This window comes from Rhinolophus hipposideros, assembly GCF_964194185.1.
Source record: "Rhinolophus hipposideros genome assembly, chromosome: 25".
Lineage (NCBI taxonomy): Eukaryota > Metazoa > Chordata > Mammalia > Chiroptera > Rhinolophidae > Rhinolophus > Rhinolophus hipposideros.
In genome coordinates, this window is record NC_138071.1 from 7,810,020 (window position 1) to 7,827,949 (window position 17,930).

The 17,930-nt window shown below is 36.2% G+C and overlaps 1 protein-coding gene across 4 annotated transcripts in view; it reads left to right on the forward strand.

Moving 5' to 3' along the window:
- CPED1 (cadherin like and PC-esterase domain containing 1) overlaps nucleotides 1-17,930 on the forward strand; it is a 262,826-nt gene that overhangs the window by 91,817 nt on the left and 153,079 nt on the right. For all 4 annotated transcript variants that reach the window (XM_081038119.1, XM_081038121.1, XM_081038118.1 and 1 more), the window contains one exon: nucleotides 376-544. In XM_081038119.1, coding sequence (XP_080894245.1) covers nucleotides 376-544 — 169 coding nt within the window. The remainder of the gene's footprint in view (nucleotides 1-375; nucleotides 545-17,930) is intronic.

A 17,930-nucleotide genomic window follows, 5' to 3' on the forward strand; every position in this document is an offset into this window, starting at 1 on the left:
TAGGTGTTTCACTGTTCCCTAAACTGTAATTTGTATCATTTTTGTTATAATGGTACCATATGTGACCAATTAAGAGTTTTAAAATATTCAAACCTTATTTTAGATACTATTTTCCTACTTTTATTTCTTTTGAAAAATACTTTGATTAAATCTGCCAGAGTGGAGAATTCTTATCAGTTTAACCCTTTTTTTGGTACCTGTATATCCCCTGGTAGTGATATTAGTAAGGAGTGAAATTGTTTAAGGAAACCCACACACTGAAGGCTGGGGTCCAACAAAGAATGGACGAGTATACGAAGCTTAGAGGTAATTTGTAAATTGCATACATATTCACCTTATGTTATGGGTCATTCACTATGTTGTTTTATTTTTTAGGAATCAAACAACAGTCCTTGCTTTACAGGAAACAATCTTTAGAGCCGAAGATCTGTCTGTGATTCTTAAAGCATATGTGCTGGTGACATCCTTAAGCCCTTTGCGTGCATTCATTCATTCAACTGGCACAGTTTGGAACCCACCAAAGAAAAAACGCTTTACTATCAAGGTAAAATTTCCATCAAAGCTGTTATTTCACACAAAGTATACTGAAGATAAGTAAAATCAATGGGGCTGCCTTTTTCTGACCTTTATGATTATCGAATCCCATTGAACTAAAATTGCATCATTTTCTTGCTGCAAGCAGAGAGTTTCATTTAATCATTGTAGGTTCAAAAATGAACTTAATTCACTAGAGATCACAAAGGCTGAATCTTTTTTTCTCAGTTCATCATTTTAGTTCAATTCTTTGACCCAATGTAAAGCTAGTTCTCAGCTGTGTTCTGTTTTTCTTGATTTTCCCCTTTTCAAGAAAAATACAGTCAAGGCAACATGTGAAAATATAATAATTTTGCTCTTATGGTTTTGCTTCATTCTTGGTAAACACAATGCCTATTTCATTACAACAGTAAAGATGGAATATTGGCTGAGTGAAAACCAAAGCTCTCACACATAGTATATAATACTAAGCCCTGACATAAAGGATGATTAGAAAGCTTTCAGGGAAGAACTTAATGATAACTCCAAGAAGTTTAGTGATGAAAGATAACTCAGGTTAACTCAGTTGAAAATAAGGTCTAATGACAAAGTATTTGATAAATTTTAAGGAGTTTCCAGTTTCTCAGAAATACGTGTAATTGTTTAGAGGACAAATGAGAGGTGATTTCTCTGGTCAGAATTGTATCCCCTAAACTCTTCGGAAGAAGAGCCCTGGGAGAAGGCACTTTCCTCCATTATAATTCATTAAACTTGGGGTTTAAGAAATAATAGAGTAGAAGAGTGAATGCTAAAAGTGATCTGAGCAGGTCTACTTCATATCCGTACAAGGGAAGGGGCAGGCAGTGATTGTCCTGAGGGGTCATGGGAAGAGGCAGGAAGAAAACAAAACCACTTTCCTCCAGCTTGTCCTTAAAGAAGCCTCCAGCAACCACCCTTCTGCAACTCCAGCCCTCCCTGTTTATGGCCTCCACGGACCAGACCAATTCAAAATAGCTTTCAGAATCCCATATTCTTCTGTTAAATTCATGCTTTGATCTCATTTTGAATGAACCTATTCTAGTTCATTCACCATCTCGATAGGAAACTGAAGCTTCTAGATATTCCAAGTGGTTTTTTAGAGTTTTTTGTTTGTTTGTTTGTTTGTTTGTTTTAATTGAAACACCAATTCCCCCGACCACAGTAGAAATGACTGGTAGAAATAATAGGCATTTTTGTGATAGATTTTATGTATGTCCTAAAGTTAAGTCATGAGAAAAGGAAGGTCTTTGTGATTTGATTTTCTTTATATTTTCATGCTTTATCCACTATTTTGTTTCTTATTGGTATCTTTACTGTGTGTGAAGGATAGAGGTAAGCTGCAGTTGTACTTATTGCAGTTGAGGCAAGCAGGCGGTTCTTGTCATTTTCATCCTCTCGTTAACAATTGTTCTCTCAAGATCTTGTCTGATTATGCTGGACGATGCTGTTACCTGCTCTCAAAGGGAGGCGGTACACCTTTCTGGTTTAATGGGCCAGACAGTGAGTGTTTCCTTCAAGGTCAAAGTTATACTTGATACTGCAGATAGATTTCAGAAAACCAGAGAATATTTATTTACCCTTCAGCTGAATTACTATTGCTTCAGCAAAAACACATAGATGATATTTATCTGTTAAGTTACCACCATCCTCAAAAATACTGCTTCCTCCTGATACTTTTAGATGCGAAAAAATACCCAGAAGCAGCTCCCAGTGCGAATGTGGAAGACAGGACCAAAATCCACTTTAAAGATTAATCAAAGTTTTATTAAACACTTTTCTTTAATTCCACAAAAACATAATGTACACGTGTGTGTACTGTGTCCTGAATTCAAAGGCTAAATTATTTAGTTAAATCTAATAATTTATGCACTGTGTAGTGAGGCAAGCCCACTAAACTGGTTACCAGTGGTCATTTATAGAATATTCTGGTAGCTAAAGCAGGTATGAAAGTAATAAAGATGTAAGTGTGAGCTCACTTACTTCCAATTAGGTCTGCTGCTGAGCTACTTTATCTGCTAAAGCTTTGGAGAGAGTTGAAAAATATTAAGAAAAGGAAATTTGAGAAATAATGGAAAGAAGAAGCTTTGTAAATTAATTTTTTTTCTAAAATTCCCTTTTACACATTAAAAAGAATTTAAATTTGTATTAGATGTTTCCAAAGGATGTTCAAATTTAAAAGGGGGATGGAGATGGAAAGAGGGAAAGAAAATTAATAGCAAATGCAACATTTGCTTACTATATCCTTTGATCTAAATTTTTTTTTAGATACCCTTCCCTCCTCATTTTTGTTCTTTACCCATATGGCATAAGCTATATACTCTAACCTGTGTCTTGCTTTTATCACTTACAGTATGCCTTAGAGGTCTTTTCATATTATTTAATCTTTTATTCAATTTATTTTAACAAACAATTTTTTTTTTTTTACCAATTTTCCCACCCCATCCCCCACCACCTGCCTCTGGAAAACTACCAATGTGTTCTCTGCCTATGAGCGTGTATTTATTTATTTTTAGATTCCACGTATAAGAGAGATCATATGGTATTTGTCTTCCCTGTCTGGCTTATTTCAGTTAGCAAAATGCCCTTGAGATCCATCCAGGTTTTTGCAAATAGCAAGATTTCATTCTTTATTTTTAATGGCTGAAAAATAGTCTACTTTATATATGCTTACATATCACAATTTCTTTATCCATTTATCCATCGATGGACACTTCAGTTGTTTTCATATCTTGGCTATTGTTAATAATGCTGCAGTGAACATAGGGTGCACGTATCTTTTTGAGTTAGTGATTTTTTAGTTAACTACCTAGGAGTGTAATTCCTGGATCATATGGTAATTCAATTTTTGATTTTTTGAGAACCCTCCATACTGTTTTTCATAGTGGCTACACCAATTTACATTTCCACTAGCAATGCACAAGGGTTCCTTTTTCTCCACATCCTTGCCAACACTTGTTATTTCTTGTCTTTTTGTTCATAGCCATTCTAACAGGTACTCATTGTGGTTTTGATTTGCACTTCCCAATGATTAATGATGTAGAGCATCTATTCATGTATGATTTCATGCACAACCATTTTCGCTGCTAAGGCAATGTCATTTTCTTGGTAAATATAATAAATCCAATTTTATGCGATGTTTAATGCAAAAATTTCTTCCCCGGAAAAGCTCTCAGTTCAGTTATAAAATACTCCAGTCATATCTATGAATTCAAGTGTAGACCTCTTCCACAACCTTTCTAACTATGACTTCTGGTCAAATTCATTCATGACTGCCTTTATATATGGGTCACATAGCTTACCTGGAGGAAATGTCATTAATTCAGATTTGGTTCTTAGAGTGAAAAGTCACAAGGTATGCCTTGTGCATTGTGAAGTTATCCAGCAGAGAGGAAGCTCTCATATCTTAACTTCTTTATGACATCTGGAGATTCTTTATACCTGTGAGCATAGCTGACTGCTTTGATGAAAATATATTTCTGGAGTGACTTGTGACTTCTGGAAAAAAAGATCTGTGAAAAGCTTAATTTTGTCTAGCTGAGACGTAACTTAAATGAATTTATTGATCAGCCACCCCACATTTAAAGATGTTCATTTATTGATATTCAGTGTTCAAAAGTTATATGAAGATGATTCTTTGAATATAATCAGCTCTCAATAAATGTGTCTTAGATTGAATTCAACTGAGATCATTTAAAAATTTCAACTGTGTGAAGAAATCGCCGAAGTCCATTTAATCCCTAACTGTTCTAATTCAGCCCCTGTTTTTTCCAGTGGTTTGCTAGTGGCTTTCCAGTGGCATTAGACAGACGTCATAATCTGAATTTCTGAGCATGGACACTTGGATAGGAAGGGAAAAATGGGAGCCATTACAGCATTCTCTCAAATCAGTATCTGTGAGACTCATCTCCAATGGGAACCCAAGTTAAAGCCAGCTCCCGCCTGGTCTGCAGCTCTAAATCACCAGCTCTCTGCCACCATTGCATTGGACTTTGGGGGACCATTCTTCTATTTCCAGTGCCTGCAGTTCCCTCTCCCATCGACGTGATCAGCAAATGTGCAGAGAGTGAACCTTGGCAAAGCAGGGAATGTTGTTATTTACAAGGACCCTTTTTAAAGAATGCCTATATCTCCTACTCAGTTTTGGAAACATGACGTAGTTGTAGGGAAGGGATGAAATTAGCCTCATTTGTTGTCAGTATTTATGCAGTGCCTTACATAATGTTGAGTGCGATAGCTATATATTTCCGGGATAAAAATGGGTCATATCTTTGAAGCAGGTATAACGTTACAGTATGGTTTTGCAACCTTAGGAAGTGTTCTTTTCCTGCTCTTCATTTTCCATCGAAAAATGCAGACTGTGGAACAGATCTTGTGAATACTTTTTCACTTGAGCATCTGGCCCTTTTGCAGGCCCGAGAGATTTATATCAGATGTAGAAAGAATGTGAATAAAAAGCCCGCTCCTGGGAGTTTGTAAAATGGTTGATGTATTACTTAATCCACTCTTGCTTAGATTAAATTTAAAAATTGCATTAGGGTGTTCATTTTAAAGTATGATTTTATATAAATAGAAATTATAGATAACCAGTATAAAATTAAATTAACATATGACTAAAGCCAACTTACTATAAAAACCAAAATACTAATTGCAAAATAACACTTATCTAATCAGCCCACATTGGTATCAAATATAATTTTAGATATATCTTTGCTCTAGAAAAAGAATCATTGTTTTGCAACTACACATTATTTTGAAGGACTGTTGAAGGCAACAGCAGAAAGAGACTTTGTCTCTTATTTTGAGTAATTTCATTCATTCATTCATTCATTCATTCATTCATTCATTTATTCATTCACTCCCAATATTGTTCCACAAAAGGTTTGTCAGGTAATTTTGTGCATTCATTAATTCTTAATACTGAACGTAAATTATTATCCTAAATAGAATATTATTCATTAGTCATGGTGATATTTATTTGATAAAAAATGATCATTTAAAAACATGACCATAAGCTTCAAAACAGCAGACAACTTGTCTGTATCCCCAGAGCCTCGGAGAGCACGTGATGTATGGCAGGCTCAAACAATGTTTGCCAATGAATAGTTGTCTATCGTTACCATTTTTATTAAAATCACCTTATTACTTGTAACAAACTGAACACTTTCCTCTTGGGAAAATATGACTGAAGAGTAGGTCCTGCCACATAAGAAATATATGATGAATCTTTGTCAATTTGAACTAATATAGTGAATTGCTAACAGTATGCAAATATAATTAACTGATTTGTATGCATTATATATGTGTATATACATACATAAAATGTGTTGCAATTATAACATAAGGTAAAATTTAATCCTAAAGAATAAATTTAATAATTATTATTTTCATTAGTGCTAGAAAACTGATGGGCAAGTTTCAATTATATTTCCAGCAAAATGGAGGTTAGCTAGTATCCAGGTATTTCAGAAAATGTGAAATCAGGAGAGGTGAGTGAATTCTTTCAGAATGATGGAAAGATGGACACGGGATTTCCTCAGTGGTTTTTTGGATGTTAGGGTGTGGATTTTCCACTCCTTTGCTCCCCTCCCCTTCACCTGTCTTGTTCATAGCGCTTCTCCCTGGTGCCATCTAGTGGATACCAGTGCGGGGATGAGGAGAGGGCCCAGCCAAGGACTTGCCAAGAGCCAAACGTTATTTCTCCAAACTGGAGTCAATGGGCTGGGGATGTCATAGACACTCTTATAAATTAGCCTGTTGTCCAGCCCAGGAGTGTCACTCTGATTTCTGTTACACCTCTCTGATCACAAGTTTATAAAATAAGCAAACATTTAGAGTAAAAAATGATATGGAAAAGAAGTTTAGTGTAAGCAATGTTTCAAATACTTTAAGTGTCCACACAGAACAGCACCATCTTAATTTTTGAGCTTCTCATTATTTCTTTAAAAGACGAGCTTACTAAGCAGAAAGATGTTCAAAGGCAGAGCGGCTGTAGTCCCTTCCTTCACTACCCTCCATACAATAATGAATTGGTAAGATGGAGATTTAGATAATGAAACCATGAGTCAAGGCAAAACTCCCTGCAGTCTCTGAATTTTTCCATTTCTGTGCAAGCACTTGTAGAGTTACTGAATTTAATTTTATGAATCTTGGTTCCTGGATTTTGACAAGAAGGCTCGCCTGAGTTTTCCATCACTGTAGTAATGGTAAGTCTTCTGAGGACAGGAAAATATGTTGGGAGAAAAAAATCAGATAAAGTCAACAAAGAATCAAGAGAACAAAAGTGAAGAAGAAAAATTTACTTGCCTAACTATGTTTAACATCCTTGAATGAAGAGATTAGGTTTATTTTTTATTTAAAAAGGAAACAAATCTACAGTGCCTGACACAATACCTAGAACTCAGCAGAGAGGGCTTGGAACAGAGATTCCACTCATCAAATTGCTAAAAAGAATAATTAATAATAAAAATAACCCCTTTACAAAGGGTATGGGAATGCAAAGTAAAACAGTGAAGACAATGGCAAGAATGTCTCCAAAAATTCATTACTTAAACACTTAAGGTTATTTAAAAATATGTACCAAGACGTCATCAAAATGGCGGCGTGAGGTGAGCCTCTGTAAATCTCCCCTGGAATTTACAACTAATCGAACTATAACTCCACAAAGGACTCCTTGCACAGCAGACAGGCAAAACGAAGAGGCCCACTACTGAATTAACCTAAGATGGGCAAATCGCGGGAGCGGGGGAGAAGGGAAGGGAGAAGTGCGGGGACAGAGCCGCATGGGCGCACGACGCAGACCTAGCTCAGTGCTCCGAGCTCGCTGCATCCGGAACTACCGCAGCTGCGGGAGAAGGAAGAACTCGGACTGCTAGGGCTCTGCTTACAGCCCACAGGGCTGAGGGGGCAGCATATAACACGGCTGAACCCAACGCTCACGGCAGAGACCTCGGAGAAAAGACTGAGGGAAGAAGGCTGAAAGCGGTGGTTTAAGCCCTCACTGCCAAGTGGAGAACGGAAGCCTTAGGCACGGAGACTAGCCGTCCCCTCCCTACCCTCCCAGACTCGCCCCGCCCCCCACCTACAAGGTGCTAGAAGCGGAACAGTAGCAGTGTCAGATCAAAAGAACAGAATATTTGCAGTTCTGAGAACTGTGGCCCTCAGACACAGATTTGCAGCCCAACTAGTTCTGATAAAGGGGAGGGAACTCTGGAAGCATGACCGGCTGTGGTGGTGGTCACCGCCATTACTCTGGGCCACCTCTCACAACTCACTCCGCCCCTGGCCCCACCTGTCTGGGCGGATCCCTGCAGGAGTAAGCAGAATTGCTGAAATATACGGGCTCTTTATCTGGTGCAGGAAGAGCTTTGGAATTTCAAAATCTCTCCGCATACCCACATGGACACTGTGCCCTGTAACCCAGACAAACTATTAACAGAGAAGCCCGTCTCCCAGGGAATCCCCCCATTGTGTGAGAAGCTGGAATGGTGCAAAGAAAACATAGCACTACCGTGTGAGAGAGAATAAAATGCTGCAGTCGGAGAGAAAATAAGACATTCTACTAACAAGTACTGGAAAACAAAAGAAAGACCTCTTCCTATCAACCTGTTGCAGAAGCCACTCCTGTAGATGTCTAGGAAGAGAAATAATAAATCAGTAATTTCCATGAATAACCAAGGCAACAAGACAGCTCAGAAAGAAAGTGAAAGTCTCCAGAAAAGGAACTTAAAGATATGGAAATATGTGACTTAAATGACAGAGAATTCAAGATTGCAGTTCTGAAAAAACACAACGAGATGCAAGAAAACACAGAAAGGCAGTTTAATGAACTCAGAAACACAATCAAAGAACAACATGAGCATTTACAAAAGAGATTGAAATTTTAAAAAAGAACCAAGTAGAATTTCTGGAGATTAAGAACTCAATAGAAGAAATTAAGAATGAAATAGCCAGCATAGGTAGCAGAGTTAACCAGATGGAGGAAAGAATCAGTGACATCGAAGATAGAAACCTGGAAATTACATTTGGAAGGAGAAAGAGACTTGAGACTGAAAAGAAATAAAAGAACTCTACAAGAACTTTCTGACTCCATCAGAAAGAGCAATATAAGAATAATGGGCATAGCAGAAGGAGAAGAAAGAGAGAAGGGAACAGGGAATATATTCAAACATATTGTCAATGAGAACTTCCCAAATTTGTGGACAGAACTGGATCCTCGAATCCAAGAAGCAAATAGAACACCTAATTACCTCAATCCCAACATGCCTTCTCCAAGGTACATTGTATTGAAGCTGTCTAAAATCAACGACAAAGAAAGAATCCTCAAGGCAGCCAGGGAAAAGAAGATGGTAACCTACAAAGGAAAGCCCATTAGATTATCATCAGATTTTTCAGCAGAAACTCTACAAGCCAGGAGTGAGTGGAACCAAATATTCAAACTATTGAAAGAGAGAAATTATGAGCCAAAATAATATATCAAGCAAAGATATGCTTTAGGTATGAAGGAGGAATAAAGACCTTTCCAGACATCCAGAAGCTGAGGGAATTTTCTAAAAATGACCTGCACTACAAGAAATACTGAAGGAGGCTATTCGACCACCATCAACAGGGACAATTTGTGGCAACCAAAACATAAAAAGGGGGAGAGTAAAGGCCTGAACCGGAATATGGGATTGGAGAAAGTAAGCGTGCTAAAGAAAATGGAATACTCTAAATGTCAAACTTTCTTTTACATAAACTTAAGGGTAACTACTCAAAAAAAATCCAGAACTGAAATATATACTGTAATAAAAGAAGAAACAGAGGGAAACATCATAGAATACCACCACACAGAAATAATAGAAAACAACAAAAAGGCAAAGAAACAATGGAGACACAGCCTTACCAGAAAACTAAAGATAGAATGACAGGAAATCCTCACATATCAATATTCACCCTAAATGTAAAAGGACTGAACTCACCAATAAAAAGGCACAGAGTAGCAGATTGGATCAGAAAACTAAAACCAACCATATGCTGTCTCCAAGAGACGCATCTCAGCTACAAGGATAAGCATAGACTCAAAGTGAAAGGGTGGAAATGACACTCCGAGCAAATAGTATCCAGAGAAAATCAGGTGTAGCCATAAGATATCACATGAAACAGACTTCAGGGTGAAAAAGATAACAAGAGACAAAGATGGACATTTCATAATGGTAAAGGGGACTATACAACAAGAAGACATAACAGTCATCAATATTTATGCACCCAATCAGGGAGCACCGAAATATACCAAGCAACTACTAACAGAACTAAAGGGAGAAATTGACCAAAACACAATTATACTAGGGGACTTAAATACATCATTGACAGCTATGGATAGATCATCCAAACAGAAGATAAATAACGAAATCGCAGCCCTAAATGACACATTAGATGAATTGGACATAATTGACATATATAGAGCACTTCATCCTAAAACATCAGACTATACATTCTTTTCTAGTGTACATGGAACATTCTCAAGGATAGACCATATATTGGGACACAAAATCAGCCTCAGCAAATTTAAGAAGATTGAAATCATACCAAGCATATTCTCTGATCACAAAGCTTTGAAATTGGATATCAACTGCAAAAAGAAAGCAGGAAAAAACACAAATACATGGAGATTAAACAACATACTTTTAAAGAACGACTGGGTCAAAGAAGAAATTAGAGGAGAGCTCAAAAGATACATAGAAACAAATGACAATGAAAATACATCCTACCAAAATTTTTGGGATGCCGCGAAAGCAGTTTTAAGAGGGAAATTTATATCATTACAGGCCTATCTCAAGAAACAAGAAAAATCCCAAATAAATAACCTCATGTTACACCTTAAAAAACTAGAAAAAGAAGAACAAGCGAAACCCAAGGTCAGCAGAAGAAAGGAAATAACAAAAATCAGAGCAGAACTAAATGAAATAGAGAACAAAAAGACAATAGAAAAAATTAATGTGACAAAGAGCTGGTTCTTTGAAAAGATTAACAAAATCGACAAACCCTTGGCTAGACTCACTAAGATAAAAAGAGAGAAGACACTAATTAACAAAATCAGAAATGAAAAAGGGGAAGTTATCACGGACACCACAGAAATACAAAGGATTATCCAAGAATACTATGAAGGACTATATGCCACCAAATTTAATAACTTAGAAGAAATGGACAAGTTCTTAGAAACATATAGCCTTCCAAGGCTGAATCATGAAGAACTGGAAAATCTTAACAGGCCGATCACCAGTAACGAAATTGAATCAGTAATGCAAAACCTTCCCAAAAGTAAAAGTCCTGGGCCAGATGGCTTCACTAGGGAATTCTATCAAACCTTCAAAGAAGATCTAGTACCAATCCGCTCAAACTCTTCCAAAAAATTGAAGAGGAGACAGTACTCCCTTACTCATTTTATGGGGCCAACATTACCCTGATACCAAAACCTGGTAAGGACAACACACAAAAAAGAAAACTACAGACCAATATCTCTGATGAATACAGATGCAGAAATCCTAAACAAAATTTTAGCAAATCGAATACAACAATGCATTAAAAAGGTTATTCATCACGACCAAGTGGGGTTCATCCCCGGGGCACAAGGATGGTTCAACATTCGCAAATCCATCAATGTGACACATCACATAAACAAAATAAAGGACAGAAATCATATGATTTTATCAATTGATGCAGAAAAAGCATTTGACAAGATACAATATCCATTTATGATGAAAACACTTAATAAAATATTTATAGAAGGAAAATACCTTAACATAATAAAGGCCATATATGACAAACCTCAGCTAATCTGATAATTAGTGGTCAAAAACTGAAGCCCTTTGCTCTACGTTCAGGAACACGACGGGGCTGTCCCCTATCACCTCTGCTTTTCAACATAGTGTTGGAAGTCTTTGCCAGAGCAATCAGGCAAGAGAAAGAAATAAAAGGCATCCAAATGGGGAATGAAGAAGTTAAATTATCACTCTTTGCAGATGACATGATGCTATATATAGAAAACCCTAGAGACTCCACCAAAAAGCTATTAGAAACAATCAACGAATACAGTAAAGTTGCTGGCTACAAAATCAACGTACAAAAGTCCATTGCATTCCTATATACTAACAATGGAATCTCAGAAAAAGAAATACAAAAAACAATTCCTTTTGCAATTGCAGCAAAAAGAATAAAATACCTGGGAATAAACTTAACCAAGGATGTGAAAGACATATATGCTGAAAACTATAAGAAATTTTTGAAATAAATTGAAGAAGACACAAAGAAATGGAAAGACATTCCATGCTCATGGATTGGAAGAATCAACATAGTTTAAATGGCCATATTACCCAAAGCAATATACAGATTTAATGCAATACCCATCAAAATCCTAATGGCATTTTTTAAAGAAATAGAACAAAACATCGTCAGATTTGTTTGGAACCACAAAAGACCCCGAATAGCCAAAACAATCTTAAGAAAAAAGAACAATACTGGAGGTATCACACTGCCTGACTTTAGCTTGTACTACAGGGCTACAATAATCAAAACAGCATGGTAATAGCTGAAAAACAGACACATAGACCAATGGAATAGAATTGAGAACCCAGAAATAAAACCACATAAATATGGACAGATCATTTTTGACAAAGAAGCTAAAAACATGCAATGGAGGAAAGACAGCCTCTTCAATAAATGGTGCTGGGAGAATTGGATAGCCACGTGCAAAAGAATGAAACTGGACTGCTATCTGTCACCATGTACCAAAATTAATTCAAAATGGATCAAAGACTTAAGCATAAGACATGACACATTAAACTGCATAGAAGAAAACATAGGTACTAAACTTATGGACCTTGGGTTCAAAGAGCATTTTATGAATTTGACTCCAAAGGCAATGGAAGTAAAAGCTGAAATAAATGAATGGGACTATATGAAACTTAAAAGCTTCTGCACAGCAAAAGAAACCATCGACAAAATAAAGAGGCAACCAACTGAATAGGAGAAGATTTTTGCAAATAGTGCCTCCAATAAGGGGCTAATATCCAAAATATACAAGGAACTCATGAAGCTCAACAACAAAAAACAAACAACCCAATTGAAAAATGGGCAGAGGACCTGAAGAGACATTTTTCCAAAGAGGACATACAAATGGCAAATAGACATATGAAAAAATGCTAACATCACTAATCATCAGAGAAATGCAAATACAAACCACAATGAGTTATCACCTCACCCCAGTCAGAATGGCTGTCATCAACAAGACAAATAGTCACAAGTGTTGGAGAGGCTGTGGAGAAAAAGGAACCCTTATACACTGTTGGTGGGAATGTAGAGTGGTGCAGCCGTTATGGAAGGCAGTGTGGTGTTTTCTCAAATAATTACGAATAGAATTACCATATGACCCAGCAATCCCTCTCCTGGGCATCTACCCAAATAATCTGAAAACATTTATACATAAAGACACGTGTTCTCCAATGTTCATTGCAGCTTTGTTTACGGTGGCCAAGACATGGAAACAACCAAAATGTCCTTCGATAGATGAGTGGATAAAGAAGTTGTGGTATATATACAGAATAGAATACTATTCAGCGGTAAGAAAAGATGAAATAGGAGCATTTGTGACAATGTGGATGGATCTTGAGATTATAATGCTAAGCAAAATAAGTCAGAGAGAAAAAGCAGATAACCATATGATTTTCCTGATATGTAGCATATAAACCAAAAACAACAAAAGAACAAGACAAACAAATGAGAAACAAAAACTCATAGACACAGACTATAGTTTAGTGGTTACCAGAGGGTAAGGGGGTGGGGGGTGGTAGATGAGGGTAAGGGGGCTCAAATATATGGTGATGGAAGGAGAACTGACTCTGGGTGGTGAACACACATGGGATTTATAGATGATGTAATACAGAATTGTACACCTGAAATCTATGTAATTTTACTAACAATTGTCACCCCAATAATAAAAATTATATATGTACCCAGTGGAGAAGCCACGTGATATTTACATTTGTTTCTTTGGGTATAGAAGCAAAACAATTTTCCACTCGAACATTTTAAAGCTTATTACATGTTTATTATTTTAAACGTTTCTACTAACAATTTCCTTTGCTCTTTGAGATCTATTCAAAGGCTGTGACAAATTCTAAATATCCACAAATATGCTAACTAGGTAAAATTGATTTGTCTGCTAAGAGAAGGCTGGCTTTTATTCTCTTCAGGAGACAATTTGACTTGCATTTGTCTTATGTGATTTATGCAAAGCAAGTTTAAAATGAAATACAGGCTTTGCCCTCCCATATATTAAAACGTGTTTTCAAATTTGAAAGAAACAGCAATCTTTTGTCACCAAGGAAACCTACCTAGCTATGAGGTAAAGCAAAACAAAGGTACTGTATTGCCCCCAAGTGGTCCTTTTAGGTATTGCACTAATAACCTGAACTGTCATACCGTGAATGGAAAAAAGGCACACATCCTTAGAGAGCAAAGCTTTGACCTTTTTCTTTCATTGGATTATACCTATTTATTTTTAAAATGTTACTTGATTATCCATGCTTGTGGTAGGAAGGCTATATTGCTAATAGAAATTCTGAATGGTGACAAACCAGTGCAATTTAAATTGCCCAGGCTCCAAAATTATTTGAAATGTTCTCAGCATTTGTCAGTCTTTGGGCATAGTTTTTCCATTTAAGATAATTTTGTGTTACATAGGTGTTTTTTTTTTATTACTGTAAAGTTAGCACTAGCATTTTAGACTTAGCATCTGAAAATGCTAAGGGATACATTACCTGTATCCCTTATCTTTTGTGTGTACTTCTATTCGATTTCAACCTGAACCTCAAATTGGCTATTAACTTGAACTCCTTTGAATTATGTAAGTGGCCTAATACTGTGATATGGAACCGAACAGTTTTCTTTCTTTTCTTTGAGCACTCCTGGGGCAGACCAAGATGAATTCTTTCTCAGGATTCTACACACACACACACACACACACACACACACACACACCGTGCTGCATTCTGTATCTACCGCAATATACATTCAATTTCATTGCTTTTATTAATTCTGTCTCTGTGGGGCAATTGCCTCATCCTTGGGCCTCTTTTGCTCCATACTCTGCCTGAGGGCCATACCAGAAAATTCTGCCGTGGGAATTTGGTGTTTCTTTACTCATTCACTCCCCACACCCCCACTCACACACCTTTCTCCTTTCCTTCCTATTCCCCTATCCCTCCTGCCACTTCCAACAGTGGTATCCTATCCCTTCTGAAACAAGAGAAGACTAACTAGTTGCTCTCCCTTCCTAGTGGAACCATATGTCCAGGAGAAAAGATATGACTTGTGCTGTGCTTCAAAAAGATGACTCTGGCAGCAGTGAAACAGAAAGTGTTTAAGGACAGGTAAATCCAAAGTCAGTAGTCAGGACCACAATGAGAAGACGTTGGTTTGGGCTAGAAAGCATTATATTTCATTAGAATATTAAACTGTGAACTTTTAAGTTATGCATAACAAATAAATCCTCATTTAAACTATCCCATATAAAAGAATGAATTTTGTTTGAACACTAGTGAAAGAGAGGTACAAGGTAATTGACATGAGAGAGGTGTACTGAAATAGAGTGTTGTAATATATCTATGGATTCAGCAGACTTTAACACTACGGCCCTAAGTTAGGATAAATTGCTCTATCATTTTCTTTATTGTACAACCAGAAGCCATTATTTTTATAATGAATATATTTCCTGCTCTTTTGTGATTGAGCATGAAACTTAATAAGACCTAAAATAGATACCCTGCATAAAATATCCAGAACATAAATGAAAAATATTTTCCCTTTTTACTTTCCTACTCATTTGAGAGGATTTATAGATGTGTGAGATAGGTATCATTCTGACAAATGCATCCCTGTTTGCAAATTTTTGTACTGCCTGTTATGAATATGACCTGTGAGAAATATTACCAGATTTCAATGTCTTTTCTATTCAAGACAGTAAAAGAAAGTTCTCAAAACAGCTGTCAGAACTTATTTTTTTAGAGACTTAAAGAATGCCTGTATTTTTACTGAAAATAGTTCTCACCTGCTTGAGCAATGGCATTCATATAAAGAAAATCAGTAGACATATACATACAGAGTCCAATGATAAAATCTTTATAACTTTAACTTTTGCTCTGTACTGTTAAATCTCTCTACTCCTTTATATATCAGTGAGAGATTTCAGAATGGGCAATAAAGATAACTTGCAAGTTCTCTGAGAAGGTTGAATATAATGCAATCAGGGTTCTACCATTCAGAGCAAATAATTAATTTTTCACGCTATTCACAGCCTTTTGTATTTCCATGCCTTGTTTCTGATTAATTTTCTTATATACATGTGAGAAAAATTTTAATTTTCATCTCTAAAATTATTTAAATCACAGAGAATTTCCAAGTTTAATGTATGCTTTAAAGCTTGGGGTTGTTAAGAAGTACACATGAATAAAATTGTGTCACTAGAAGCATGAAACTTATTTCAGTATTGGAGATTTGACCTAGTTCCAGGGAATGAGCAAAAACTATCCTAATTTAGGTTCAGCCAATTAATTCAGCTTTTTCATGGTTTACCCTAACGGAAGCCAATTCTCAATAAACTAAAAAAAAAAAAAAAAAATTGATGAGAATATTGATGTTCTTAAATCATTTGACTTAATACAAAATTTGTTCTTGATCCAGGCAATTTGATTTAAGTTACAAAGAAGTATTCTTAGTTTTCCCAAAAGGTAATTGGGCTACAAAAACGCTCAGTTGTTGAACTGAGATCTTAAATGTATGAGTCTAAGGAGGGCATGTGCTTGAAATTACAATGGTTTCAAACACATTTCGCATGAGAGTAAAATCACAGATAATTCATTCTTCTGTATTTCATGGTCCCTCCACATTCCTGAACTAGGACAATCAAAGGCACCATGGCATTGGTGATGCTGAGACTTTTCAGCCAGACGTACTGGCTTCAACACCCATATTGGTTACATCCTGGCTGCATAACCTTAGGCAAGTTACGTGTGGGTACATAGCCAAAGCTTCAGATTCTTCCTCTCTAACATGGGGACAATGAGCATGAGCCTTGATGGTGCTTTGAATACAAACAAAACAATGCATGAGGAACACACAGTGTCTGGCATGTGGTGTCAGCCTGGCTAAGGCTAGTGATTATTATTAAATACAACATAGAATTATAGTCAAATACCACATATGCAGTAAATGAAAAAATTACCTTGGTACTAAGTTTGTTATTTGATCATTTTTCTCCCTTTCTTAAATCTTTTCTCCTCTTTTTCTTATATTTTTAAATGTCAGATTGTTTCCTAAATCATGTCCCTCTAATAAAACACCAAGAAGACTTCTTCCTAGCGTGCAGAAAGCTCATTAGCTCTTCCTCTCCTGCCACAGCCCTCTGATGGTTGTGGGTAACTCTGGGCCAGACGCATCCAGCGATGTGATCCTCGGATGGTGTCATGTGCCTCTGGGGATCCATACACACCCATAAAGGGGTTCACAAGCACATGGATAATTTCAAGAATAAATACCGATAACTTCATCTTTCATGTGCATATATTGCTAAAATTTGATCTTGCTGAGACGACACCTATGAAGCACGTTCTTCTTTCCCCATCCCTTTCATAGATACCTCTTTGCTCTTCAAAAGAAAGTTCTCTGCTTTCTCCCTAATATGATCATTGCTCCAGAGTGAAAAAAAATTCACAAAAAAACCCTAAAACAGACTAATTTAAATATGCTTTCATCATAAAAAGTGAAGTCTGCTAATCACTAGGTAACAAATCCTTCACAACTCCGACTATTTTCAGTTTTTAACAAAATTAAATATTTCATGATAAATCATTATGTGTTTTTTCCATACACCTTGGAAGGAGTTCAAAAAATTAAGTCTGTTGCTATAACTAAACTGTTCCGTTCACATCTGTGTCTTCATGTGAACAAGTTTTCTCTATGCTTCAATTAAAAATATTAATACTTATATTGAACCCTTCTCATTCTAGTAATAAGTAATATTTTCTCAATGGATATATAAATTAATTGAATAAAAAGAAATCATATTCATCTTAGAGGTACATTTTCAATATAAACTTACTTGTTTATTTTAGAAATTATTTCATAAGATTTGTGATATATTTCTATTGTTCTACCCAACTGTGTACAATTGATAATTATAATCATGACTTTTTTGGAAGAAAAAATGTTTTTGTATACCAAAAGAATATGGTAACTCAAATCTTAAAAATTTAAATTTATAAACATATCTTTCTTATTGAAAATTATAGGGTGATAAAAAACACTTTCACATACAAAATATATTAGATTGAGATAAAATCCTGAGG